Source organism: Apostichopus japonicus, chromosome 18, assembly GCF_037975245.1.
Source record: "Apostichopus japonicus isolate 1M-3 chromosome 18, ASM3797524v1, whole genome shotgun sequence".
Lineage (NCBI taxonomy): Eukaryota > Metazoa > Echinodermata > Holothuroidea > Aspidochirotida > Stichopodidae > Apostichopus > Apostichopus japonicus.
Window position 1 is genome coordinate 5,780,326 of NC_092578.1, and position 26,450 is coordinate 5,806,775.

The 26,450-nt window shown below is 38.0% G+C and overlaps 3 protein-coding genes across 7 annotated transcripts in view; 2 read left to right on the top strand and 1 right to left on the bottom strand.

Annotated features, from left to right (window-relative positions):
• The window catches only part of LOC139958396 (uncharacterized), a 24,838-nt gene extending 16,089 nt beyond the window's left edge, over positions 1-8,749 (top strand). For all 4 annotated transcript variants that reach the window (XM_071955450.1, XM_071955451.1, XM_071955448.1 and 1 more), the window contains exons 10-16: positions 50-189; positions 1,615-1,858; positions 2,631-2,718; positions 3,709-3,817; positions 5,161-5,307; positions 5,816-5,932; positions 6,974-8,749. In XM_071955450.1, coding sequence (XP_071811551.1) covers positions 50-189; positions 1,615-1,858; positions 2,631-2,718; positions 3,709-3,817; positions 5,161-5,307; positions 5,816-5,932; positions 6,974-7,012 — 884 coding nt within the window. In that variant the 3' untranslated portion in view covers positions 7,013-8,749. The remainder of the gene's footprint in view (positions 1-49; positions 190-1,614; positions 1,859-2,630; positions 2,719-3,708; positions 3,818-5,160; positions 5,308-5,815; positions 5,933-6,973) is intronic.
• LOC139958400 (homologous-pairing protein 2 homolog) lies at positions 8,213-25,229 on the bottom strand. Of its 2 annotated transcripts, XM_071955457.1 has the most exons (8): positions 24,856-25,229; positions 23,457-23,551; positions 14,009-14,098; positions 13,174-13,285; positions 12,398-12,468; positions 11,696-11,824; positions 11,166-11,225; positions 8,213-10,663 (listed from the first exon to the last, which is right to left on the bottom strand). In XM_071955457.1, exons 1-8 carry the CDS (start codon positions 24,878-24,880, stop codon positions 10,604-10,606), a joined length of 642 nt encoding a protein of 213 aa, XP_071811558.1. In that variant the 5' UTR covers positions 24,881-25,229; the 3' UTR covers positions 8,213-10,603. The 2 variants fall into 2 exon arrangements, with proteins under 2 accessions (XP_071811558.1, XP_071811559.1); XM_071955458.1 differs by lacking the exons at positions 23,457-23,551; positions 24,856-25,229 and adding an exon at positions 23,066-23,098.
• LOC139958397 (uncharacterized) lies at positions 17,752-21,370 on the top strand. The gene has a single exon (XM_071955453.1). It carries the CDS (start codon positions 18,709-18,711, stop codon positions 20,464-20,466), a length of 1,758 nt encoding a protein of 585 aa, XP_071811554.1. The 5' UTR covers positions 17,752-18,708; the 3' UTR covers positions 20,467-21,370.
• Positions 25,230-26,450: the final 1,221 nt, after the last annotated feature.

Here is a 26,450-nt window from a genome sequence, read left to right on the forward strand (position 1 = left end):
TCGTACTTTCGCAGAGACAACTTTTGTCATTTATGTTATCTATCAACAGGATTGGAGTATTTAACGGAATACCAACACGTCGAACCTGTCCAGGAACCTCATTACGAATGTGGAGTTTGCAATCTAGTCCTCATTGCAGGGAATGTTATCCCCCATTTCTTAGGCTTCAAACATTGCCTGAAATTCATCGTAAGCATCCCACGTTTCTAAACTTTTTTACTGTGATTAAATGCATTAAACGCAAAGGAATGATTGATCTGGTACCACACCGGAAAATACTTTGCCAAAATGGTCAACATTGATGGACTAGTCCAGTTATTGATAGGGGCTGTGGTTTTACAGTTTCCATAGTACCGGTGCTGTGGCAGAGTGGATAAAAGCGGTGGCATTTGAAGCAATGAGGCTTAGCAATGGGAAGGTTCCGGGTTTGATACCCGGCCGGGTCATAGTAAGGTTGATTTTTCATCCAAAAGCAATCTAAAGTTTTCACATCTGAAATGACTTTCTAAAACGATTCCAAGTTTGAGTTAAAATGTTGAATTGGAAGCCACCCCGATGTGTAAGTTGTAATTCATAAGCCCTTGCAGGCTTCTCCCACAATTGTTTTCGCTTTAGCATCGTAAAAATAACTGCTGATTAAATATTAAACCTTATATGAGAACTTTTAGAGCCTTCAACACTACTACACAAGGTTTGAACACTAAATTTATTAACTCAAATTGTTTTCAACACAAAAGTTTTTTAAAATACTGTTTGCTTGAAGATTTCAGTTGTGCAACTTTTATACCCAGGCATTGGAAAATTTTAAATTAAAGGTATAAATTGTGAGAGAGGAGGTATAAATAATGTAGTAGCAATGGGAGTGGAAAAGCATGACCATTCTTGGTCTTTTCTAGCATATTTGTTGCTTCCAAGTTGAGAACATGCAGTGGCTGATAATTTAGCAATTTTACAGTTTTTCCTTGGAATAACCTGACGATTTTACTCTTCAGGATCTTCTGACTTATTCTGTATTTGTTGGTAACACTTAATATCTCTCAACATCAAATGCTAGTTTTACCGATATTTCAACAATCCTGCAGCTGGTTATTCAAACAATGTAATGTTTTCTCTTCAAGGTTTTCTATCTAATAATATATTTTAGTGGTAAAACTGAAACCCTTGATTAAAGGTCTATCTAAAACATTCAATTAAATGCTAGCATGGCTGATGATGTTTCAGCAATTTTGCAGCTAGTCCTCCCTGAAAGAACCTGATTTGGAAGGATTATCTGCCTTACGAAAGCCCATGTCTGAAATGCATCTGGTATGAAAGTTATCTTGTGAAAGAGCGTGAATGTACTGTATATAAACCCTCGCTATCATATGGTAATGCTTGTTGACCTTCAACATCTGTTCTGTCTTCAACGTATCGACTCTTTACTCAGATTTTCTGCAAACATAGGTATACTAAAAATAACAATCTGACAGTTGGTGGTACATTTAAAACTATTTTAATCTGATTTGCTGTGACGACACGATATTTTGTCATTTTCCGAAGACCGAGCAGTGCCGATGATATAGTCCCTTTCCCACTTTTTTTTTTTTCAAAACGGCGAAATCATTTCCGTTGCAGAAAAAGTACCGCCCTCTAGTATACGAAGTTGAACTGGAGGGGCTGGAGGCGCAGAACGATCCTAACACCAGAGAAGACGAGAAGAGGGATCAAGAGAAGGCAGCGTATCAGAGTATGCAGGTGAAAGTGAAGGAACTAGCCAAGTCGTTAGAGGCACAAGAAGGGAGACAATCTGTCAAGACGGTCATCCTGAGAGGACAACCTCGTCCAACTCAGACTAAACCCGGACAGGGATTTCTGGTCGGTGAGTGAAATGCTACTGTTTACTTTGAGAGCGTGGTGGCCATTTGGCTAAGGCGTCGGACTTGTGATCCAAGGATTGCTGGTTCGATTCCTGCCTAGTTCATTATGTTGTGTCCTTGGGCAAGATGCTCTATCTCACTTGCCTCTCTCCACCCAAGGGTTAAATGGGTACCTGTGAGGGTAACTTGTCATTGGGTGCAGTATATAACTGCTGCCGACTGGGAGGGATTGTCTCTGGGACAGATTATCATTGACCAGTGGTAATATAACGTCTGTGAAGCGCTTTGAGACCTATCACTGGTATTAAGCGCTATATGAAAAGCTAATGTTATTATTATTATTGTACTGATCGTTGTTGAGATGCCACTAACTTCAGCCTGTGTCAGTCGGAAAAAAAGAAATATTCTGGTGCAAAATAATGTGATGCTTTTTAAATGACAGGAAGTCGAATCATTTCCGCATGAATTCGTTCTAATAGCCCAATTTTGTTGTCTGATTCTTAACCTCGAGTCATGGTTATTTGAGGGTGAAGTTTGACTATTATAGAATCAAAATAATTTTTTTTTTTTAAATCATTTGCCACAACAGTGTTGATCTCTAAGCTGTTGTCAGGTGTATTTATAAAAAAGTTTCCAAACTATGCAGAAAAGTTTAATATTCGCAACTACATATGATATTATGGTGGCTTTTATTTTTCACATGAAAAATTGGCAAAATTTACAGCAAGTATCTTCAGCACATGTGCACATTGTTATCAATCCATATTTCTATAGGAACCCCATCGAATGAACCACGTCAACCTAGGAATCATCAAGCAGCTCTGTCAGATATGATGGCCAAGGTTCCACCACAAATACCAAAGTAAGTTTGTAGTAATAACCTTCAAGTTCTCAGTAGTAATATGCTCCAAGCTCATCACTAATCTTTTGGGGTTTTTATTCTGTCAAAGTTTTCAACAGTGTGCCTGTTCTTCCAAGGTATTAAAATTCTCAGGCAATAATAAGGAAGTTGGGGGGAGGGGGGGTGGGGGATGGATGAAGGGCAACAATTATCCCAGCAGGTGCCAATTAAGGTCACTCTAATTTTCTCCCAAGTGTCCCATCCTGTTTTTCTTTATTCAGCATAACTTTGATATTTTGGGCTAATATGGGAGAAATTTCACCCAAACAATGATAGCCTTAAAGCATTTACCGTGATATATTTGAACAATGTAATCTTGAGTGGGTCAGGCGGTTTATAGGCCCCGGCTTTAGTTTTTGAGCCAGTCTGTTGAAGACTTGATCAAGTCCATTTTTAATTCGGAGCCTGCTTGATACCATGCAGTGAAGGCATGGTACAAACAATTCATTGAGATAACACTTTCTTCAACATCGCTGCTCAAGCTGATCCAGTTTTCAAGGGTGATAAGACATCTTAGATGTTGAGTTGATTTATGTACATGTCTGTGTGTGTTTATGTAGTGCTGGGCTTTTGTCAGTATGATACAAATCGTGCAGTTTTCCACGAGTAGCTTCCCTTGGCTGTGTAATAACATGAGAGGTAATTGAAGAGGTAAATTGAAGTCCTCCCCTGCCACTTTCTGGTTTGTACTGAATGAAATTGAGGTGTGGTCCCTGGTTACATGGTATGCAAGCACAGTGGCTGTGGACTGACACCCCCTCCCCTCCTCACCCTCCCCTCCCCCGGGTCCCCCGCACCAAAGTAAAGAAAAGCCACTAACTAAGGGCTGGATAGCTCAGTTGGCAGAGCATGGGGCTTGTAACCCTCAGGTCACTGGTGCAAATCCTGCTCTAGCCAAACAAAAATTCTCTTTTCTTTTTAAATCATGATATTCTTCTTTCTCTGTACCAGCAAAACATTCACTGATGATGATGTCAGTCCTTCCCTACTGTCAGATGAGATGATCGAAAAGGAGTACCAAAGACGGTTTGGGTTGAAAAGAGCAGCACAAGATAGTCAGGTAGAACCTAGTGGCTGGTGAATTCTAACTTCAACTTTTGCCTCACTTTCAATACCCTACAAAGACGGAAAGTGTCCAGTTTTTGGTTCCGTGACTTAGTAGCCATCAGAACCTTTGCATTCAAGTTGGCGTATGTGTGTGTATGTGATGCCCTAGCTTGTAAACAGGGTATCCCAAGAAGGAAATAAGTGATTGATGTAATACTAGGTATATATATATTGGTCAGGGTCAGTAGATGATCTCTATTGTTTGTGGTGGGGCTAACATGCATATTAATGAGTGGGCGGGCGTAATGTAAAATTCTAAAAATGTAATGGTGATGTAAGTACAGAGTATGTACATGTTCTTTGCAACAATAACTTTGACATCATTAGTATTTCATTAGTGGGTGGGGCTTAATGGGAATCATGGAAAACGGCATGTAAACACGATATATCAACAACCACAAGTTGAGTCAATGTCATCCACAACTTCAAATCAAATTGTTTCCAAACTTGGAATACAGTTGTTGGTTAGTGGTACATGTAGTCCTAAATTTGCTGGGACCGCCTTGGCCCCAAAAGGTTCTGGGCACATTTCTTTCTGGGTTGGCCCAAATTTTTTGGGCTCAATTTTGGGGGGCAAATATGGTTTTGAGTGAGTTTGTTTGGGCCAAAAAGTTTTAGGACCATTCAGGTGCAAAATTTTATGATACTATGTCACTAAATAGACTTTGTCAACATGATCACTGATTCCTGGTACCTTCCTATATATGTTGCCATATTAGTCAATAGATAATCCTCTTCATTTTGGTGTGCACAAGTTCATGGATATTAACATGTGTATGGCTTACCACACTATGAATATGTTCAGACATCGGAACCACAAAACATTTTTGGTTTTCTGGTTGTTTCTCTAACAAGGACAAGTGGAATCTTCTTGATGGTGATAACATGTTTATCTGTGTGTGTGTCTGTGTGAGACTCCTTGGCTAATTAGCACAATAATGCACCCATGTGTAGCATACATGAACTTAATATTTACTATGAGTGTGCAGACCCTTTTCCTATTGGCAAAGGTCATTTGAGGTTAACAGCAGCCAAAATTTGGAAATCTTGTATCAAGTTTTATTCAACCAGTACAGTAGTGGTAAATGTGATAATTGGGTTTTAGTGGTGGTTAAAACTTATTTTTTGAGATCTAAAGTACTCAAAATGTTAAAAAAAAATGTAATCTTCAACTTCTTGGCTGGTTCCATTATTGGTTGAGGTTAACAGTCACTTTATCTCACCAGAGGCCAAAATATGACAACCCTCAACACTTAATACAGATGGAACTCAAACCTTGATTGTATTTTGTTACAGCCCCCTCTACCAGCTCAACCACCCACAAAGAAACCGTGCCTACCACCACTCCCTGGTGGTGGGGAAGAGGAGGAGGGAGCACAACCTGGTGGTGGGGAAGAGGAGGAGGTGTCAGGGGACAAGATGCACAACCTGTTAAATGAACTGGTAAGCTAAAAGTTGCTCCAACAAGTAGCTAGTGACAATTCTATGTTAGAATACTCTGCATGCAAACAAAGACCAATGGTGGATACTACACAGTTAATGCTGATTTTAATCTTACATTTTTTTGCTATGCTTTTGATATATTTATTTCTTTGCTTTTACGTATTTATTGCTTATTTATTTGTTTATTTGCTTTTATTTATTTAATGCTTTATATATATATATATTTTTTTTAATTGCTGGTACTTGCTTGTATTTATTTCTTTATTTGCTTTTATTTATTTATGTTCTTCTTTATTTATTTTATTTATCTTATTTGCTTGTATTTATTTTTTTAATTGTATGTTTTCATTTATTTGTTTATTTATTTGCTTTGATAAATGTAACTTTAAGTGTTTTGAAGCTTTTTTTTCACAAACACAGTTGATCAATTAGACCTTTCTGAAGATCATGCTTGTATCACTAAGTAAACAAAGGATAATTTCATATGTTTAATTTTTCCTCTGACCAGACCACAACCATGATAAAAAATGAAGAAGATGCAGCTATGGCCTTGCAAGTGTCCAATGCCCTCACCCAGGCCCTGCTCAACTATCGACTGAGCATGTTACCAGATACCAAGCCCAAGGTACGTGATCACTTCTGGAAAAGATGCTTGTCAAGTTAAGGATACTAGATTTATAACAAGCATGCCTATGTTAGAGCAGATGGGAAGAGAAATTGTGTACAATGTTCAGTAAGATAGGTGTTAAGAAAGATGTGGCTCTACCAGCCCCAATTAACTGAATTCTTTATTATAGTACATTTCACTGTCATTATCAAGACATCTGCACATTATTAGTCGTGAAAGATAAGTGAATGAATACAGTTTAGTTTTATCAATTGAATACATGCCTCACACCTAAGTAGATGTATGCCTCCAGAACCAATGTTATGCTTCCTGTAATGTGTCTGAAGTTTTCAACATTGAGTGGACAGAAATATGGAGTGTGATAAAACACTATCAATGCTTACATTGTATTAGCCGTTCATATTATCTTGCGATCTTAAAAAAGGTCACCTGTGTTGCCTCCAACATATTTGGCAATTCAAAAATTTCTAAAACAATATCAAGTTCTCTCCTGGAGGTTCTGATCCTCATAATTTTTCCCACACATGGATTCTGGATTAATGTTAATAAGATTCATAGATTGCTAAGCGTCGTAGGGTCATCTTGCACCAGCTCAGAAATGTTTCCTTGGCCTCTCCTTTCACTTTCATAAATATAACATATTTGGTTTATCAATTTCTTTGTCAGCCTGTCCTTGGTTTGTAGCTTTAAAATTTGTTACCTTTCTTGTGATCCTGGTTTGGTGTTCACGAAAGTGGAAATAATTCTTAAAAAAAAAAAGTTAAGTCGTCTCATCGAAGGAAGGGTCAGTTGTACACTTGAGTGTTGATATTTTGCACATCATTGACCGGCTTTTAACCCTCTAACATATGGGGACAATACTGATCATCTTAAGAGGTGTACTGGATGAAAATTCATCAGCTAATATTTAAACATTGGTCGAGGACATTTGTAGATGATTTATTGTCACTGGTTAAGTCTTGATCTTGTCTGCTGAAATGTCAGTTTTTTGTACTTGTTGAAAAATGAAAACCTCCTTCAATCTTCCTCTTTTCCCAGGTTCCAGAAAATGACATCAACAATGCAACTACATCATAGAAGTCTGTATCGGTCTATTGGAGGATGCTTGGCATAGATACGTCATGGCAGTACATGAGTGACCATCTAACAGTACATGCAAATATCCAACCAACGACAGAGCTCAGGGATAAAGCAGCTGGTTGTGTTTCATGAAGGAGGCAAATAACTTATCAAACTTTTGGCTGGATTCTCTCTCAAGTAATTTAGTGCAAGATTCTGGTAAAAACAAAGAGTAGTGGTCTCGGCAAGAAAGGTGGCAATTAGCCCTGCTAGTTACTAACAGTGTAGTATTGGCAGCCCTGCTTCTTGTATATAATGTAGGCTAGGTATCTTTGCATCTCTTGTAGGCCTAGACTGTGTTGGTACTTCTTAGGACGAGAGCAGGTAGGAGTGAGAAACTGTCGTAGAAGTCTTCATGAAACGAAAGGATACTAGTAGTCGGAAAACTCATTGGACTGTTTTTACAGAATCTGCTTTCTTTCTAGTAAAGATATGATAAATATTTGGAGCAAGTCTGATAAGTTTGTACATTGTTTTTGTGTCAGTACTTGTGTTATTTTTTGTTTTTTATGCATTTTTATGAGTGTAAAACTGGAAGCTGTGAGGATATTAAGTCCATGAGGCAGATGTTAATATATTTAAGCTTTTCAAGGAGCTGCAGCAGACCCAGTCTTTATCATCAGTTTATAGTGTTGCTTGCAATGAACAATGACTCACCAAAAAGATAGTCATACTGCTGCTAGGAGGTGATACATTTCCTTTGGGTTTTTCTTCTTCACATTCTCAAGGTTAAAAGTAATCATGTGTGCTATTAATGAAAACAATGCCAGTATTAGACCTGTGGCTATACTTCAGTGTCTTATGATCTTATGTATTGACATAACCCATATCTATCGTGCAAATGAACAATACAGTAAATAAAGGTTTACAGTAAATAAAGGGGGTGAAGAAAGATATTCAATTTCCAAGTGGCTCGGAAAAATGTCATTTAGACTTGCTCAAGTCTTTGTCTTTTCTGAGGAGTAACATTGAAACATATCTCCCAAGTGGAATAGTTTTCTTTATAGCTGTGTCAGGGATTTGCTCATAAAAAATTGTTTGCATCACTGATGGTTTTGTTTGCTCCTCTTTTAAAGAGGAAAGTGAGAGGGTAACAAAAGAAGATGGGCAGGTTTGGGAGATGTAAATCAAATAACGACTACAGCAACCAATGGGAAGTTTCTGATTCGATATTTTATTAGTTCTCATTAAACACTACAATGAAGAAAATAAAATGGTTGTGACAGTGAAAAGGAGAGAAACCTCTCAGCAGAACTTGAAATTGTCTCTATTGACATTCTAGGTTAAGAGATGTTGTTAGGGGGTCTACAGCCCCAGAGTCAAATTAGGGAAACAAGAAAATATGAATGTCTTTGGGAAATATGGAAAAACAAGAGAATTTTACTATCATTTTATCATGGAACAAAAATGAAGAGTAAAAGAAAATGGTTCCCCTGTGATGTAATTGTCCCCTGATCCTGACCTGACAGTTTTAGCGACCTCTAATGATGGGCCTTTTTTACTTCTGTATATATATATGTGTATTGATGTCATGCTGTCTCCTTCTAATATGCATGTTTTGTTTTGTTTTATTCATTGTTATGACTTTAATGCTTCTTGATGCACATACTACGACCAAATTTGTTGGTTAAGTTTGGTTTTCTCTTCACTTTTAACACTTATTTTGATAATGTAAAATAGCAACTTCAAACAAGACATTCTCTTCATTCCTCTGTTTTTTTGTGCTTTCGAAGTTTTGTGATGACCAAATTTTGATATAATATATTTACATATATCGGTGAGATATATAAATTGGTGAGAATTTGAGGCAAGGTGCTGACACTGGAAAAGTGGCACTTGTACAATTAAATTTAAAGAAACTTAAAAATGGCAAAATCATTCTCTAATTAAAGGGAGTGAAGACTCGTGCACAAAGAAACGTCTGATGCCGGTAATCTGACCTAGTTTCAAATGAGTTGTAACAGAAGTGTTAGACACCACCATCGATCCCAGAAAATACACACACAACTTGCTACCATCGGTAATGAGACACTAGTGTACAGTCAATACATGCAGCTACTGTCAATACCCACAACATAGTGTACATAGCAGCGATGGACAGCTCAGGTCGTCCAGCTAAAGATAACGATGTATCACGTTTCATTACTGTCTGCATTTTGTAGCGACAAGAAAAATACTTCACTTGCAAGCAATGGAAAGTTAACTTTTTCAGAGGGCGGCACGCGGTTTGGGGCGAGTCTTCAATGCCTTTATAAGTCTGTTTCTGATGGATAGGAAAAGTCAGTCAAGTGGTTGAATGTAAAATATAATGTACCTCTGAGGGAAAACTTGACAACTTTCAAGAGCTGAAGATTTCCAAAGATACTCCCTCTTCTTCAGAAACAACAATTAACTAGCTCGTTACTGCTTGCCATCATCATTAAATTAAAGTTGTTGGATCGTCCCGTGCTCTAACTTGGGTGACTTTCCTTTTACACAGGGGTGGGCAACCTTTTCGAATGGGCCAGATAAAAGGCGTGAAAATTTGACTGGGCCGCGCCTAACCAACAACCTGCTGTTGATTTCAAACCTTCGATTCCGAGGACTTTCAAGCAATAGGTGTGTACTTAATCTGTATTCACAACATAATGTCGATACAGTACAGTTGATATTTAATGGGGATAATAGGCCTACCTGACAGCACCATTAGTGCCGATAAATTCTAAGCAGCTAGCTCATTTTTTGTGATGATGTAAAATATATTTTTGTTGAGACATCTCACAGGCCGCGTAAAAAATCACTGGCGGGCCGCATGTGGCCCGCGGGCCATAGGTTCCCCTCCCCAGCTTAACCTCTTGGAACTTTTCTAGTGTACTGACTGCAGTATCAAGGAGATAGTACGATGCAAGGAGAGAATAACTACACCTCTAGAAGCAACCAGATTCCTTTAAAACAATATAATCATAATGAACATTGAAACCTGACTCAACCAGGATTTCCAACTAAAGTGTCAACAACAAAAATGAATCAATTTTCAAATTAGCTCATATTTTGGAATAGCTATATATAGAAACTATTTCAGATAACACAAACATTTGATCTGATAGTTTGGCAGAAATGAGTAATGTCTCCATCTAGAAGTTCTAAATAGACGATGACTTTAACCAACATACTCCAATATAACACAGTGTCAACATCTGTGCTCCTTGAGAGACATAGCATAGACCAGGGGTTATTTCTCAAGAGACAGCCCACCAAATCAGACGGGCCAAACATTTCAATCTGGTCCACCAATAAAAACACAGCCCACAATATTATCAGTTATGTAGACCCAGAAGGTCTTGGGGGCCTGAGTAGCCTACCCTGCACATTCATCAATCTTCGTATAGCAAGATTTTTATCACCTCGGGCAATTTTCTTAATCTGCTCCAAACCATGTTGACCTATGACCCTAGTAGACGATTGATTGAAAACATTTGGTATAGACAATCAGGAGTACTGCATCTTTTGTCATGGAGATCTGAAGGAGATGGATGATTTTGGTCTCTCAGTTGATGGACCGCAATCATTTCATCTCCTTTCTGGCATCTTGACATTATATTCTTCATCTGTTTCTATGCCCACCTCTTCCTAAAACAGATTAAAGAAATACTATTGTAAATATATAGAGATATAGTTCAGTATCTAATAGGCATGTACTTTAGCTGATCACAATCAAGGGAATTATTCACGGAAAAAAATCACAAACTAGGATACAAACACCCTTTACTCCATTTCATTTTTTTCTTCTCAAAATAAACTGATTATTATTTCGTGTGGTACTCTCATGAATTTGAATGGGGGATAAAATGCATCAAAGAGACCTACTGTACCTGATTGTACAAAACTTCAGTGGAAGTTTGTGCACCTGTCCATGTTCTGTTTACTACTATACTACTATAATCTATATACTATAATAGTTCACCTGTGTCCATGGTAACAGACAACTGCCAAATTCTCCTCCCCCATTCCACCCTACCTTGGGAAACCCCCCTACCTGGTGAAACCCCCCTACCTTGGGAAAAACCCCATCCAATTCCACCCTACCTTGGGAAACGACGCATAGTCTAACCAGCTGCCTCACTAGACTTACCATCAAGTCCTTCTTCTTCTTTGGATAACCTTCCAAGATAGCATCAAGTATGTCTGTCGCCTGAAAATCGACAACATTATCTGCAGTTTTATTTTCATTTGAAGTTATATCAAGATTGATGCAGTAATGCACCATTCGATTGTAAGAGAGAGACTGTTGCAGTTTCCTTTTCAATGAGAGCATGGAATATGTCTGCTTCCAAATGACAGTTTTGTAAAAATTTGTCATTAATAGTTTATTATTAGTAATTTACCCAACAAAGATTATTTGCAACCACTTTGAAATGTTTTTTATGTATTTCTCTTGGGGTGGGGTGGGGGGGTGGGGAGGGGGTGAGTTTGTTTTTGTATTTTAATTTTGTTATAGTTACCAGCAAACTTCATCTGCAAAGATATTAATAACAGTAATATATTATTACTTGGAACCATGCTTAATCCTCCTCCATTAAACCAAATATATATATTTCTCCCGTTCAGTTTCACCATATTAAACAAGACTTTTCTACCCACACGAGGCGCTCACTCACTAACCAGGCGTTTTCTCTTTCTCCACTCTTTCACATATTTCTCGTGCTTGGAGTAAATCCGATTCTTCTCTTCTGGAGTGGTGTGGTTTGTAGCAGCTTTGATCATCTGCAGTTTTCCTTGTTTCTTCTCGCACTGAAATGTTAAATCAATTTAATGTGATCACTAGTTGTAATCAGTTAAAAAAATTCTGATGAGCATGAGGTTTTTGTATTGGGGGTTTTCAACTTTTCTTTTAATATTTCTTCCTGTACAGATGGTACAGTATTTGTATTTTGTATCCTACATATATTCTTCCGCAGTTGTAGTCGATGCAATGACCGTTCCTAGTTCCTACTTAGTCATGCAGTCAAGCTTTGTTCCTGTTAAAAGAGCACAAACCTAACCACTAGCGCGAGGCGATGCTTTCTATGATCAAGTTCAGTCTAAATTTACCTGTTCCTTGATGTCAAACAGGCTCGGAAGGAGCCTGAAAAAAAAGACAGCACCCGATCACAAGCACTTTCAAACATGTTGTACATTCATATAATAGTAAAACCACTAATTCTTGTATGAATTGATCACATTGTTGAGGACTACCTGTGCACCTGATTCTCAGCAGGTAAGAATTTGTTATGTACGGTTTCATTCACATGTCTGCTAGTATACACAGGTGGTGTTTATTCTGTGCGTTAATTCCTTGAGATTTGATTCCTTTAAGTTTCTTACCTCCTCTGTAACATTCTGGAGTTGTTTCTTGGCATCTTCTGTTGTCAGGGCAGAGGTGAGGGAACTTAATTCTAGAGAAGATGAAGAACGGAGAGGAAGAAAACTTTGTCACTTTGTTCTCTGGACGAGTTGGTGACCTAGTAACGCAACTTCCAGGTTGGACGTGAAACTGCCACAAATGAATTCTGTGTTACGGAGGGTTCTCGATAAGTAGCCTGTCGGTCAAATCCGGCCCGTGGGGATTTCAATCTGGTCCATAACTCTTATACTTACATGGTATGCAGAGTCTTAGGACTTCTTTCATCAGCGCCCAACCAGCCGACCCTGCACAATGCTAGGTCCACAGTAGGTATAGTAAGATTTTTTGTTCTCTCTGGACCACCAACCAATGTATTTCTCTGGCCCTCATATGAAACTAATTTGAGGATCCCTGCTGTATTACCCCAAGAAAGCAATCCCCTTATAACCTTGTTGTGTTCATGTAAGACTGGCTTACAGAAACGCGTAGTTTCTTCCTAAGTGGTAGATTTGGAAGGAGGTGTAAGAGGGCGGTGCCCAGGGAGCGAGGGCGCAGTGCTAAAACGTTTCCAGTGTGTAGTTAGGTAAATGGGAAAGTGCAGATGTGGAGTGGGAGACAGGTAAGAGAGGAGCCAAGTAAATTTTATGTTTTAAATGGAAATGGCCTTTTACAGCAATATTTTCCAACAACTTTCAAAATGTCCATCTTTTCTATGAACAAGATTACACAGCAGACCAACTGGGAAAGTTACACTTACCTTTTTCTAACTGCTTACAAGAAGTAACGGTCAAGTTGAGAGTGTTCTTAACTTCACCGATTTTCGCATCCATTTCAGATAACTCCTTCTCACTGACCTCTGGGAAGTTACTCTACAAACGTAGGGGGAGAAAAACTTGTAAGAAATTAGCCATATGAATTAAACTTTTTCAAAACTACTGAAAAACCAATACATCGATCATGAACCGCAGACACATAAAACAAACATAGCCATATAATTATATTTAATCTCTAATTATATCACTTATGAACATTTCATGTAATATTTTGGAATTTTTGTAAAAATCAATCCTTTGTAACTCATTTCTCCACCAAAATAGTAAGGATTTGTAAGAAGGAATGTTCAAATTGTGATACTGACTTGTCAACCAAGATCAAGATCAAACTAGGTAAAATAAAATTCATAAAGTAAAAATTCATACATTTTCAATTTTATATAATACACATTCTCGCTGTAATGGAAGGAAACTGCAATTGAAACAAAAAAGGGAGCTAGCGTTCTAGGCTTTATTTATACAATGGAAAATATGCCTCAAAAGGTGACAAGTGATCATCAAACTATGCTAACAGTAAAGTCAAGGAGTCATGTCAAGGAGTGTTAGCTCAGTGGTTAAAGCCGGTGCCTTTCAATCATAAGTTCCCGAGTTTGAGTCACTCCAAGATTAATGTATGTCGTCCAGTTACAGAGTTGTTTACAATTGACAATTCATAATCATGGGTCAACTTGCGGCTTTGATAAGCCAATGAGGTTTCTTCGCGAGTTCCTGCTTGCAGGGGGATCTTAAATACATACATACATATACATAAGTACTAACCTGGTCAGCTACATACACTTTTTGCTTTCCGTAGACTTTTTCAATAATCTTGCCATCTTTAGCCAGCTCTTCGAGAACCCTGACAACCATCTGAAATGCAATGGAAAGAGAAGAAACATTTTTAAGTGATTTTGGAGATAAGCTGCTATTTATGAGAAATGCTCACAATCTGGAAGAAAAGCTTTGCAATCAAAACTTATGACAATGTTACAGCAACAATATAGTTTTTCTGAAGGTTCACTTAGTACCTTTAAACTTATACAATGCAACATTTAGTTCTGAAAATACTGACAGGGATAAAATAACAGCTTAGTGTAAAACACTATAAATAACAGGGTACATAGGAAGGGTAACAGGGAATGTTGTTGACGTTTTGGTAACCAGGCTGAAGTAGAGATGGTATAAACTGTGAATCAAATGAAGCCTATTTCGTGTCTATTTAGAATCACATTATCACAGAGTACAGTTCTTTCTTCATAATTTCACTGTTTTTGTTTTCATCAAAACTCCAGTTTCATACTTTCATCAATTCTTTACAACTTTGTATTTCAAGGCCAGTTTATCATCCAGTACAAAACCCCGAAATGTGACTATTAAATGTTTTTGTTTATTACAAATAATGTTGTATAACAGTTAGTCATGTCTGGAAGGATTTTATGTATCATACCATAACAATGTTGAAGATTTGAGCTTCTGAGAATCTAAGAAAAACTCACTAACAAAATAAAAAATATTTAATGACAGTCAGAAAAAGGAACATCCTTAAAGGAATATACATAGTAGGGTGTCCACATATAAAGCAGTTTAGTTTTTCCACAGTTTTGAGTTTTCCAACTCACTACGATTTCAATTTATATATATTATATATACTCATTTGCCTTTTGTCATTTACCTCCATTTCATAATTAATATATACAGTATATATACATTAATATTGTAAATATTTTGGAAATGCATCATATATATATGTCCACCATATTTTATTTTCTAGAGCTCTACATTTACCTTGAACAAAAAAGGCCAAGTTCAGCTATATGACTGTGTGTGGTAACTTTTGCATAACTTAGCCTATGTTTGATCATAATTTAAGTTTGACTAAATATAACACATACAGGAAGTGCTTCATCTTTTGCCTAACTTTCAAAACGAATCGTATTAGTCACATAACAAATGGATTTGACATTAAAATTGTTCAGGAATATTTATCTCTGAAGACTATTACAGAGTTAGATAACTTGAAACAGCAGGCAGGATTAATATATGCTAACTTTATTTCTCCTGTTTACATCCCCAGGTCAGTATTTTGAAGGTTGAACTCTGCGTCCCCGGCTAATTAACTTCCCTACCTGCGGGCTGCCACTGTTTATCCTCATAAACAAGTTCAAGGGGAGACAGGGTAGTTCCTTTCTCTGCTAATTTCCAGCGGGAAATTAGTTTAACGAGCTCTCTCATTAGGGAATGTAAACCCAATGTGTCTTCTTACATGTATGCTTTGATCAAACTTTGGTGGAAAAGAAATGTCCCCTTTGTTAAAGGTACATGTATGGAAACAAAGACAATGGAAGGTAATTCCTAAGTCACATCACACAATAAAAGTATATCAAAGCAATATCAGCACCAATGTTCAAAATTTTGTTGTTTTTACTTTAGTTTTATTTTTTTCATATTTCTGCGGCTTACCCGGAATGAATATGGTCATAACCTTGATCTTGAAATGTTCAAGTGGGTGAAACCTTGACATAAGTAAATGGCAATTTAGTAGCAGGTAGAAGGTACTATAACTTTCAGGCCAAGAGGGTGGCTAAAATTGCATAATGCAGAGTTGTTAAGGCTGAATCTCATAGACTTAAATACTTATTAACTTGGGACTTCAATATTCCTTTGGGGATGTTGCTCATCAATAGGTGCTGGAAGAACAACTGCCCACCACATACCATCCCACCCCCCCCCCACCCCATCCCCTCAACCAACTAAATTCTCCCTTTCCTTGCTTTTTTATATGGATTTTACCTCTTTTTTCATATATGACATCATAAAGATATATATGCTGAATTCCCAGCCTTATCATGATCCAATTTATCTTTTTTGCACATAGTATCTTTAATATCAAGTTAAATTAATTGACAAAGTGGTTTGATATTATTTGAGGCTAAGTTTACAAACCTTAATCACAGTGATTTTAGGACTCTTCCCTAGCATACAAAAGACTGTTCTACTTAAAAATTTCAAGTCAAATAAATGCAATTTTTTTTGTAGAAGTTCAGTTAACATTGATATTATTTTGCAAGCTACTCATACAGCACTGAGTCCAATGAATGTTTGGAAGTTTTTTTTCTTACTGGCAAATGTTGAAATTCAATGGCATTTAGCTACAAAAGGCATGACTTTTGAGGCCTCTGTTCTCACCTAGTGGCATGAAAATCTCATGTAACTTCTTAGGCAGAGGGGCTTGGGAAATGGAGTGATGAAATATGCATACATGTGTACATGCACAGCGGAAATCTGATTAAAAATAAATAATAATTAATTGTGAATATTTGAATACAAAATCAAAAGTTACAAGTGCACACTACTGTAGAGTCAGGACTCATCACTTTAAGCATATAATTTTACGAGACGGCAATGATATTCTTCAGGAAGACCTTGTAACAGTACATCAATTGGTGTGGGAAACTACCTACTCGTAAACGTCAAATAAGACGTAAAGGATATGTCGCAATTTAGAGAGAGAAACAGCACCTCCGTGAGGGAATACAATCTGTTTCCATCGAGTAATTAATGCAACCAACTTTGAAGGGATTAGATCACATGTCAAGCCCACTCTATCTGAGAAAGCCGAAGAGTAGGATGTAAGAGAGATAAGCTGGGGATGAGAAGGGGTAAGGCTAGGGTAGGAATACCATGGGGAATAGGGTATCATGTGAAGTGGACACAAGCACAGCCTAATTGCCGCTGCCCCCCTACCCCCCCCCCCCCCCCATGACTTATCATGTTGTTACTTTGTTATATACAGTATAACAAGGCCCTAACAACATGATCAAATATTTTTAGATCTACTTAGGTGTAATTCCATTTAGAATTTATAAATAAACCAATGACCTTAATTGTGATGTTTGTTCCTGATATTCATCTGATAGCCACAGTTCAGTCATCGTGCATTACTCAGTTGGAACTACTGTGCCAGTGTAACGTGATAATCAACAGGAGAAAAATGCAAGTCTTCTTACCTAACTTTTTTATTTCCCCAACACTACACAAGTTTTCTTGAACTTGCCCAAATTGTTGATAAGTTTTGCCTAAATTGTTTGATAAAAGAACAAATAAAAATGTGCTACCTGTAGTCTGTCTCATTTATTATTACCGAGCAAATACGTACACGATAAATGTGCATCAATAAATGTACTTTACAAGACAGAATGAGAATGCTGATGTTGTGAGGAGACAAGTGAGGTGAGGAATCAAAGTGGATCCCTAACACCCTGCTACCAAAAATTACAAAAATAAATTTTTATATCGTATTGATATTTACAGTTTTCATATATCGTCAAATTCAAATTTTACAAATACATTTTTAAAACTAAATGTCATTTCTAACTCATATCTGTCATTACAGTCTCATATACAAAGGTAGAACTCTGTGATGCTACATGGCATCAAGCATGCACTTCTTGGGAAACTTGACCATTTCATCATAAAAATTAAACACATTCTATTTATCAAGTAGTTTATTTTCAGAAGCAATATTCTCCTGTCAAATTAGATTGTAAACTCTGTAGACAACAGCAAAACTAATTTGTTCTGAAGCCATTTCTAATTTTGAGACTGACAGGACATTCACCGTTGCTGAAGCTCGAGAGGAAGAAAGCCATTTGCGGGGTTAATTGTCTCAGCCTTGATTTACTCTATCCTAGGACAAGCTCGATCTGGACGGTCTAAACAGCAACAGAGTAACTACCAGCATCCTCCCAGAACAGTTGGAACCAAAATGTAGTTTACAAAAAAAACCATCTCTGCTTTGATTCGATCTGGATTTAACGCAAGAGTAGAGAAGTTGCATTCAAGGGAGAGGAAACATTCTGTGAACATTTTTCAACTAGAGTTGGAACCAATTCAACAATTGTTGAATTCAACAATTCAACATATTGTTGAACCAATGAGTTAGAACCAAATGGACCATATTAAGGCAAGGAATTTCACAACAACTGGATCGCCTGTGCAAAATTTGTATTGATATGCCTCAACAGCGTGCTATATTTTGTCAGACAACCAGCCCAGCGATATTTCTTGAAAGTTTCATTCCTCGGGGATTCTACTACAACTTAAATACATACCAGCAATGAAGGCTAAAATGTGTAAGTCATAGCATTAGCAAGGAATTAATGCTAACTCTCTATGCTTTTCTATCTTACGAAATACCAAAAGTTGTGATGGCTCCTTAATTCTCTCGGGATTTTTGTAAAATTCTTTCGATATGATAATACTAGCTAAAACTAAATCATATATGAAAATACCAAAAGAATTCAGGATTGTAAGATGGAGTTTCTTTCATGAAATTTGTAGAATTTGAACCCAATTTGACCAAATATCAACACCTCAACAGATGAATGGACTAGTGAGACATTTCAATCAAAGGGAAGTTTCAACTTTCTCTATAGTAAAACCCCAAAAACACTCTCACAGTAACAAAATTCCTTCTCAAAATGAATTTGAAACAACTTGGAAGAGGGAGGAGCTTAGTGTGCCTGGTCATCATTGCCTGTACACTTACTGTGACCTCTTCACAACAATCTTTGTTGATCGAACCGAAAGAGACTATCGCTGTTCGTGGAGAGAACATAACACTGACTTGTCATTTTGCGACGCTGAATACTTCGCAGAGCGACGACAGGTTCTGGTGGCTACGTCCGGATCATAACTTCAGGTTCGTGCGGAACGAAGCCGTCCTTCTCGGAAGCTTACAGAGAGAGAGGTACTCTGTTCGACTTGATCGTGATGCCGGTACTTATTCGTTGACGATCAGGAAAGTGCAGCTATTGGACGGAGGTAAGTTCATGTGTTCTTATCGGAGGGACAGGGCCGTCGACACCTTCTCCTCGGAAACGGCCACCATGACGGTGTTATCCCCGCCCCCCGGTGGATACCCCAGGTGTCCCTACTATACTAAATCAAATTTGATTCTGTCGCCGTCAAAGAGGATAGCGTTGACTTGTCCAAAGGTAGACTCGTGGAATGTCGAGCCCGATACGAGGCAGAACCAGAGAAGTAAAAACGTATATTTCAGCTGGGGTGTACTGGAGGGCTTCCTTTTACAAAATGGGACCAGTTTGCTATCATATTCATCCAGAGCACCCTCAGGGGAAGGAACATTCTGCATGACTGATCATCCGATTCTGGGGCGTTACCCCGACAGGTGTAGTTTAGTGCATGACGCAGAATCAGCGGTGGTGCTCATCCAACCGGCCGGTGTTCACATCAGGGTCGGCGAAAACATGACTTTTGCTTGCAAAGTCAACAGTGCCATAGAGGGGGTAAGGTACGAATGGATAATCCCTTCGAATCTACCGTCAGAGAGAATTCACATAAATCAAGAAGGGAGCAGAATAACTGTGATCAACGTACAGGAGACCGAGCAGAAGATTAACCCTCAGAGCATCGGTTGCACTGTAACCCTGGAGGATGGAAAGCAGATAAATGCCTTAGCAAATGTGACAGTCATACCCCTCCACGGCAGGCTTCACGTACAGAGCGACCGTAACGTAGAGAACGTCGACCTTCTGGCAAAAGGGGAGGATCGTGTGATACCCGGCAGACCCACCGGAGATGAAGAAGCCCCTCAAAAGTCACCCAAAAACTCCTTCAAAGAATTTGTGACCAATCCCGAGAAGATGGCGATTGTCTTCGGTCCGTCTTTAGCGGTCATCATTTTCTTTGTATTATTCTACGCACTGTTGAGGTTCGCAGTTAATAAGAAGGTGACCGTGGTTCAACCGCCTCGAATCGTCACCACTTCTCCAGATGCTGTCAGAAAGCAGTCTAACACCAGCAATCCAGAGACGGCCTTCCACGTCCCGGCCTTCTCCCGGAGCTACTCCGACGCCACTTCCTACCGCTTCAGTCGAAACTTTGACATCCACAACAGCTTCCAGGAGGGCGACATTCAAACTAACATGGACTGCGGTGAAAGGAACGTTCCCAACGTGCATCATTCTACGCCCCGTGCAGATCCTCGTATGAACGTGAGCATGCCCTCCCTACAATACAAATCCAATACGCTACCGTCGAGTAAGAGTAAAAGGAGCCAGGATTTACCGCCTCCACCGAACTCTTTCATTGACCTACCACACGAAGTGGCCAAGAGTTCCTCCTACTTAGAGCTGCCCTCTGTCGACTGGAGACCTAAAAGATCTGTCCATTTTGCAAAGACGCCACCGAAGCAAATGAAGAAGGTTAAGAAGTAAATCTGTTCAAATGTTTTGAAAATCTTGAAAATTGATTTAAAAAGCAGAAATGATGTTTTTAAATCATCATGGTGTGAAAACTTTGGTATTAAATTAATTTCCATCAAAAGAAACCTTGAGCAGACAACCGCTGCAAGTGGCACACATGACTTCATTGTATGAGAAATCCTATATTGAAACAGGAGGAAGTAATACAACATTGATGAATTTGTGAAATTAAAAAAGTCTAGTTTGAGAGATACATGGAGACTCAGCTTCAGACAGCTCTGTGAGCCTTGACTAGATTTGGAGAATATTTCTTTGTGTCTGAGATAAGCAATTTCAGCCTATTGACATTGGGGTATTCCACCATTAAATACTGCAATATAGTTACACTGTATATATATACTAAGGTGTCTTCCAAAATGAGGTTTGAAAATATTTTATATTTCTTGAAAACTTTCAACATATATAAGGCAAATTGTACAATACATGAAACTGTTTGTAGATGGTGATGTAAGTACTTTTAAGACAATGGTCTTAACAACTTTTCGGGGACATGTTTGAACAAATTTATTTTCAATGGCAACATGTGCCTTCCACATATATATTCCAAATTATCAAACTGGAAAAAACTGTTGTTTTCATGGTGTGCGATGGGTTTAACTTATTGCAAGAAAACTACAATAACTGTACTCTGCAGATCTGTGTTGTGAATATAAGACTTACATAAATTGTGTACCATCATAAATTAAAGTGCTATCAATCTGTTCTTTAATGATACGTTTTCGGTACACAGTGACACTTTATTGGTTTTCTCACAAAAGGTAAATGTACACAGAGGTAAACATATGAATCATCTGTCATTGAAGGAAGTATCTTGTCCGGTCTTAGATTAATCTAGGTCACAACTCTGACTCTAATCAGGTCAATGGAATGAGTAGATACGGCTTTCACATGTATACGGCTTTCACAGCCAATCATGCTACATGTAACATAGAACCAATGATAACAAGTGACTACTACATGTATGTTGGTTTGGTTGCTATGTAACCGTAGAATCATGCACTGCAATATATAGCACACATGTTCCTTTCAATAGTGAGATGTATTGTGGGGCCATGATCTAGCCATTTGTATAGCAACCAAACACACATGTACCAATTTTCTGTTGTTTTTTTCGTCTTCTTTCTTTGACATAAAATAGTTTAAAAGGTGTGGTATGTATAACTGAAACATTTTTCATGAGACTAAAATCAGCTGAGAAATTATTGACAAAGTTTTTCCAGTACTTGGACAAAATTAATTTTAACATATTAAAAAAAGAAAAGTTTTTGTAAAGAGAAAGGCAAATGAAGTAAATACCTACAGTGTCTTCATTACCTGTACCTGTAAACTCATTTAGCACTTTGGGAAGTTTAAATCTCAGTAACAATAGGAGATACAGCTGTTACATTGCAAAACAGTAGTGTTGTACTCAAGTAGTTTTAACACTACTGTAAGAACCAAGTACTTCAATCAACCATAGCTCCAATAACCCTCTGTTTAATACACAAATTGATGAACAATCAAATTTTTATGATCACTGATTTTTGGAAAAGTTACCATATTTTAAAAACCACTCTCTGCTTCAGGGCACTCGACCATATGTTTGTGGACAGGCAAACAGTAGCCCATTTCTCTTTTTTTCTTCTTTTTTTTTTGGAAAAGGAGTCCGTTCAGAATCTTGAAAACTGTCTACCAGAGACTTTTACTTCCTATGCAAGCAAAATCATTGAGAATATGCTTCTGGATGCTGTCTATGATCACCTTAGTTCCAACACCATTTTTTCATAACGTGCAGTTTGATTTCATAGCAGTTCGATCCTGCAGTCCCAAACTTTAGGAAATGGTCAAACATTTATAGAAACTTAGTATGGGCTGTGATGTGCTTATCTAGATTACAGTCAAACTTTGGATTGTGTTGGAATGACACCAACGGTTAATTGAGAAGTTAGAGGTAGTTAGAGACTTGGAGTAAGAGGTATTAACATTACCCCATGGGATACACAGTTCTACATGACAGAGAAACAGAGAGCAGAGTAGTTATTGAGGGAGTTTCTTCAGACTTGAAGGATGTAAGTATTAATTATTTACCTTGAGGCAGTGTGTTAGACTTGGTTTATTGCTCATATACATAAATGATCTACCTAAGTGTGTCTCCTGTTGGATTAAATTATTCCCTGACGATACAAAGCGTTATTCCATATTCCATAATTAATGAAGGGCCAAACCGATGCCAAATCCTTCTGAGATGAAATAACCTTCTAGATATGTCAGAAATTTAGTGCCATCTTACTTTTACACAGTAGCTTAAAATCTGAATGCTTCACCTTGGGGAGAACTGTGCAAACATGGACAATTTCATTTCCATGAATAATTAAGTGATACAAATTAGTCTTGCCTCAGTGATAAGTGAACGTGATAAGGGACTACCTTTGAAGTTCTCAAGTTCAATATGTAAATAAAAATATATATTTTTGTGACAAACGGTGTGTGCCAATGCTATTCAAAACAGTCGGCACTATAAAACACATATTTTCTTGCATGAGTTATATGTTTCACATTCTGTTGCACTTACTCCTCTAGGCTGCACCATGCAATGGCTGCACTTGGAAGGGTTACATAATACATTGACATGCATAATGTCTAGGCTACACAATGTAATGGCATGCATAAGATATATATACAGCTGGATCTACAAAACAAAGGGCCAAAGGCATGTGTAAGGTGCAGTGTGCATATTATAGATTAAGTGTAGAACAATACATACTGATAGATACAGACAGAAACCAAGGTAACCTTACAGAAGTATGTAAAGTATTCTAAAATTAATCCTGTGACTGCAGTACTTTAATACTGCATTCACTGATCTGCTGAAAGTTTGTTAACTATCTATCAAAACTAGAGTCACATTTGCATAAAAAATCAAAGTACTTGAAACTATTCCACACTAGTACTGATATACTCACAGTTTTGCCAAATTCTTTGTGGAGGTTGTTGAAGACGTCACCTGCACTGTAAGGACGGTTCTGCTTGTTGAGGTAATCCAAGATGGCTGACCCAGCTGTTGGAACAATCAGCACTTACAAATGTTGATAGGGCAAGACAGTACGCAAACATAAACAATAGCCTAGAAAAGTTAAGTTTTGGGCGAAGTTTAATGTAACTTCACTTCTCTGAGAAAATAGCAAACATTGTCACCATCCTATGAGGCCTTTTACAAAGAAAAAAAATCTGCAGTTAGGTAGGGTTACTAAGGCCTATACCATAGTCTAGGATTGTGTTTTGGGTAGGGAAAGCAGTTACTACAAATATTTTTTGTTATAGACCTTTAACTTGTAGCTGATTACAGTTGATTGTGTTTTGTATGACTAAAAAGGACATGATATCTATGGGTAAAATATCATGAAGGGGAAGGTCTGGAAGGGAAAGTTACTGGAATAACTAAAGAAACATTACTTATATGTAAGAACCCAATTTTTTCTTACTTCTCAGACTAGGCCTATGGCATAACAGGACTGAAACTGGGTAAGGATACAGCCTGATGTACATTTATCAAATTAGGCCTACTGGTACCAATATGAAGTTAGCCTAGTCGCCAAACCATATAACTTCCCGATGTGACATTTCTATCTGCCACAGCTTGACAACTTTATAGGAGCAGTAGACTAATACTAGTTAGGCCTAGGGCCTAGTACTAGGCCTATTGTAGTAATATTAGGGCTTATGTGTTGGTACATGTATTTGCAATTAAATTGTTGGAAAAAAATGATGAAGATAAAAAATGCTATTTCAAAAATATTTTGACGATACGCTTAACCTTTTATTCCCATGGCCTAAGGCCCTACAAGAGGTACTGTACTATGGGGGCCATAAACTGACCTGGCCTAGGCCTAAGTGAAAAGTAAGAACTAGCCAGGCCTACTGGGCCCACTGTCACTGTATATTTTTTTATCATGTTTGTTTGTATTTTACTGCAAAGCGCCTTAGAGCAATTTCTGATTGGATAAGGCGCTATAGAAATTTTGTAAAATAATAAAATGGGCATGTGCTGGAGTGAAATTGGGGAAAATATCTTTAAAAAGGTGGAAAAGTGTAACAATCAACCTACGCCTATCGCTTATATTTTGTTAATAATATAATTTTGCATTTGCATTGCGCTTGTGGTTTATTGTGCAACGTTAGGTTAAACCTATTACAAAAAGTTATTCTTATGAGCTAGGCCTATGCATATACGAGTTACGACGTTATACGAGTAGACTAGCAAGTAGAATAACTTCGTGAGCTCCTAGTCCTACGTGCTAACTCAACGTTATGACTTAGGCTGTGTTATGATTGGTAATGTTTTTTTTTCAGTTGAAAGTGTACCATTTGCTTCCTTTGTCTTGCTCATCTTTGACAATAGTTATTTGACTTCGTCTGTGGTATGAATAGGATCTGGAAATTTGAAGAAATATGACACTACCATACATTTGAAAACGATCACTGACATTTAGAAGAGCTCCCGTCAGTCTCCAACTTCCAAGATCAGTATGTAAGCTTTACTTTTGTACAGCTCATACCATCCAGGGAGTAACTCCCTGTATACACCCACACTGCAGTACTTCAGGAGGAGACACAAACTCAGATTAACGTTATGATCTATGAGACAGAGATGGCGTGTTTGTGTCCCTTGAAATTCACAATTTAGGCCTAACCGCGGTAAACAGTAGTCAATCCACCATTTGTTTCGCGCATTCGAAAGAAGTGCAAAAATGACGTCACTTGATTCTGATCACACACGTTGTGGGACGCGGAAAGGGCCAGTACATGTTGTCATTATAAACTTTTTGACAGAAGGGAAAAACTCGGTTAGCAAGAGCCCTTCAAACAAACGAGCGTAAGCAGTAGTGCTTCATTATTCTCGACATATGTATGTTAACCGTAAAAAATCATCTTCTGTTGAAACAAAAGTCATTCACTGCTCAGGGAAATCATCAGCCACTGAGAGTAAACACTACCTTTCCTTCTGATAAAGCTATGGCTATTATGCGGAGTAATGTACTTCCCCTATAGTCTGCCATTTACATCAACTAAGAACTTCCCAATTACAGAACTTCACATGGTCTCCCTATAGAACACATAGAAATCATTAATTTGTCATGTACTAGTTCACTAAAGAAGCGCTCAATAGCTACCCCAACCATTCCCACCGCCCACCTAAAAGAATAGACAACCTGACAATTAATGAAACCTAAAGAAAGCAAAAGTCTGGGAAATTAAAATCTTAAACACGTTTCACTCTGCCTGCGGAGACAAGGACAAAAATTCTATAGGCCAAGGGTTACATGCTCCAAATTTTCGTTACACCCTTCATAATTTATGGACGTATATATTTCATGGCATTGCTTCCAAAAACTTGGTCATGTCTGAGTGATATTACGTCGGTCTTCTCAATCGATCATTAATATGGCTCATTTCTCGAAGACTCTGTGGCTCGTGGTTTTAAGGTTTTGTTCATGAAACTAAGTGAAATTTCAGCGTTTAAACTGTCTAAAGAAAACACGAAAAGGCAACCGGTTTGACTATAATTAGCGAGTAATTGCAACGAAATGATACTACTTGGAGGTTGTTGTTCGCCATATGATAGTTGGTTCTAATCGAAACGGTCTGACAGTGACATACCATAGGCTACGGTTTAGAGCAACCTAATAGGACCATGTTTTTGTGGGAGGCCGTAAGGGTCCGTGCTGCCATAGTGTTATTCTATAGCAGGCTGTATAGTGGGAATAAGTGTTATTCTTCAGTTCCTTCTTATCGCTGGGGAGGGGGTGGCAGAGCTAGTCAAAGCATAGAACTTCCTTTCATCGGACCAAGGTACCTCTATTCCAAACATCACTGAAGGTCCATGATGTGTATACTAGTCCACTAAGTATGCATGAGGTTCACCATATATGCTAGTAAATTCAATTATATATATATGT

Excerpts from the sequence above, each read along its gene's own strand:
- LOC139958397 (XM_071955453.1), top strand. The coding sequence starts at position 18,709 with ATGAATTTGAAACAACTTGGAAGAGGGAGGAGCTTAGTGTGCCTGGTC.
- LOC139958400 (XM_071955457.1), bottom strand. The coding sequence starts at position 24,880 with ATGAGCAAGACAAAGGAAGCAAATG. Across the intron at positions 12,469-13,173 it reads TTGTAAGCAGTTAGAAAAAG|AATTAAGTTCCCTCACCTCT; the intron begins GTAAGTGTAACT and ends CATCTTCTCTAG. Across the intron at positions 11,825-12,397 it reads TCCAGAATGTTACAGAGGAG|TGCGAGAAGAAACAAGGAAA; the intron begins GTAAGAAACTTA and ends TTAACATTTCAG.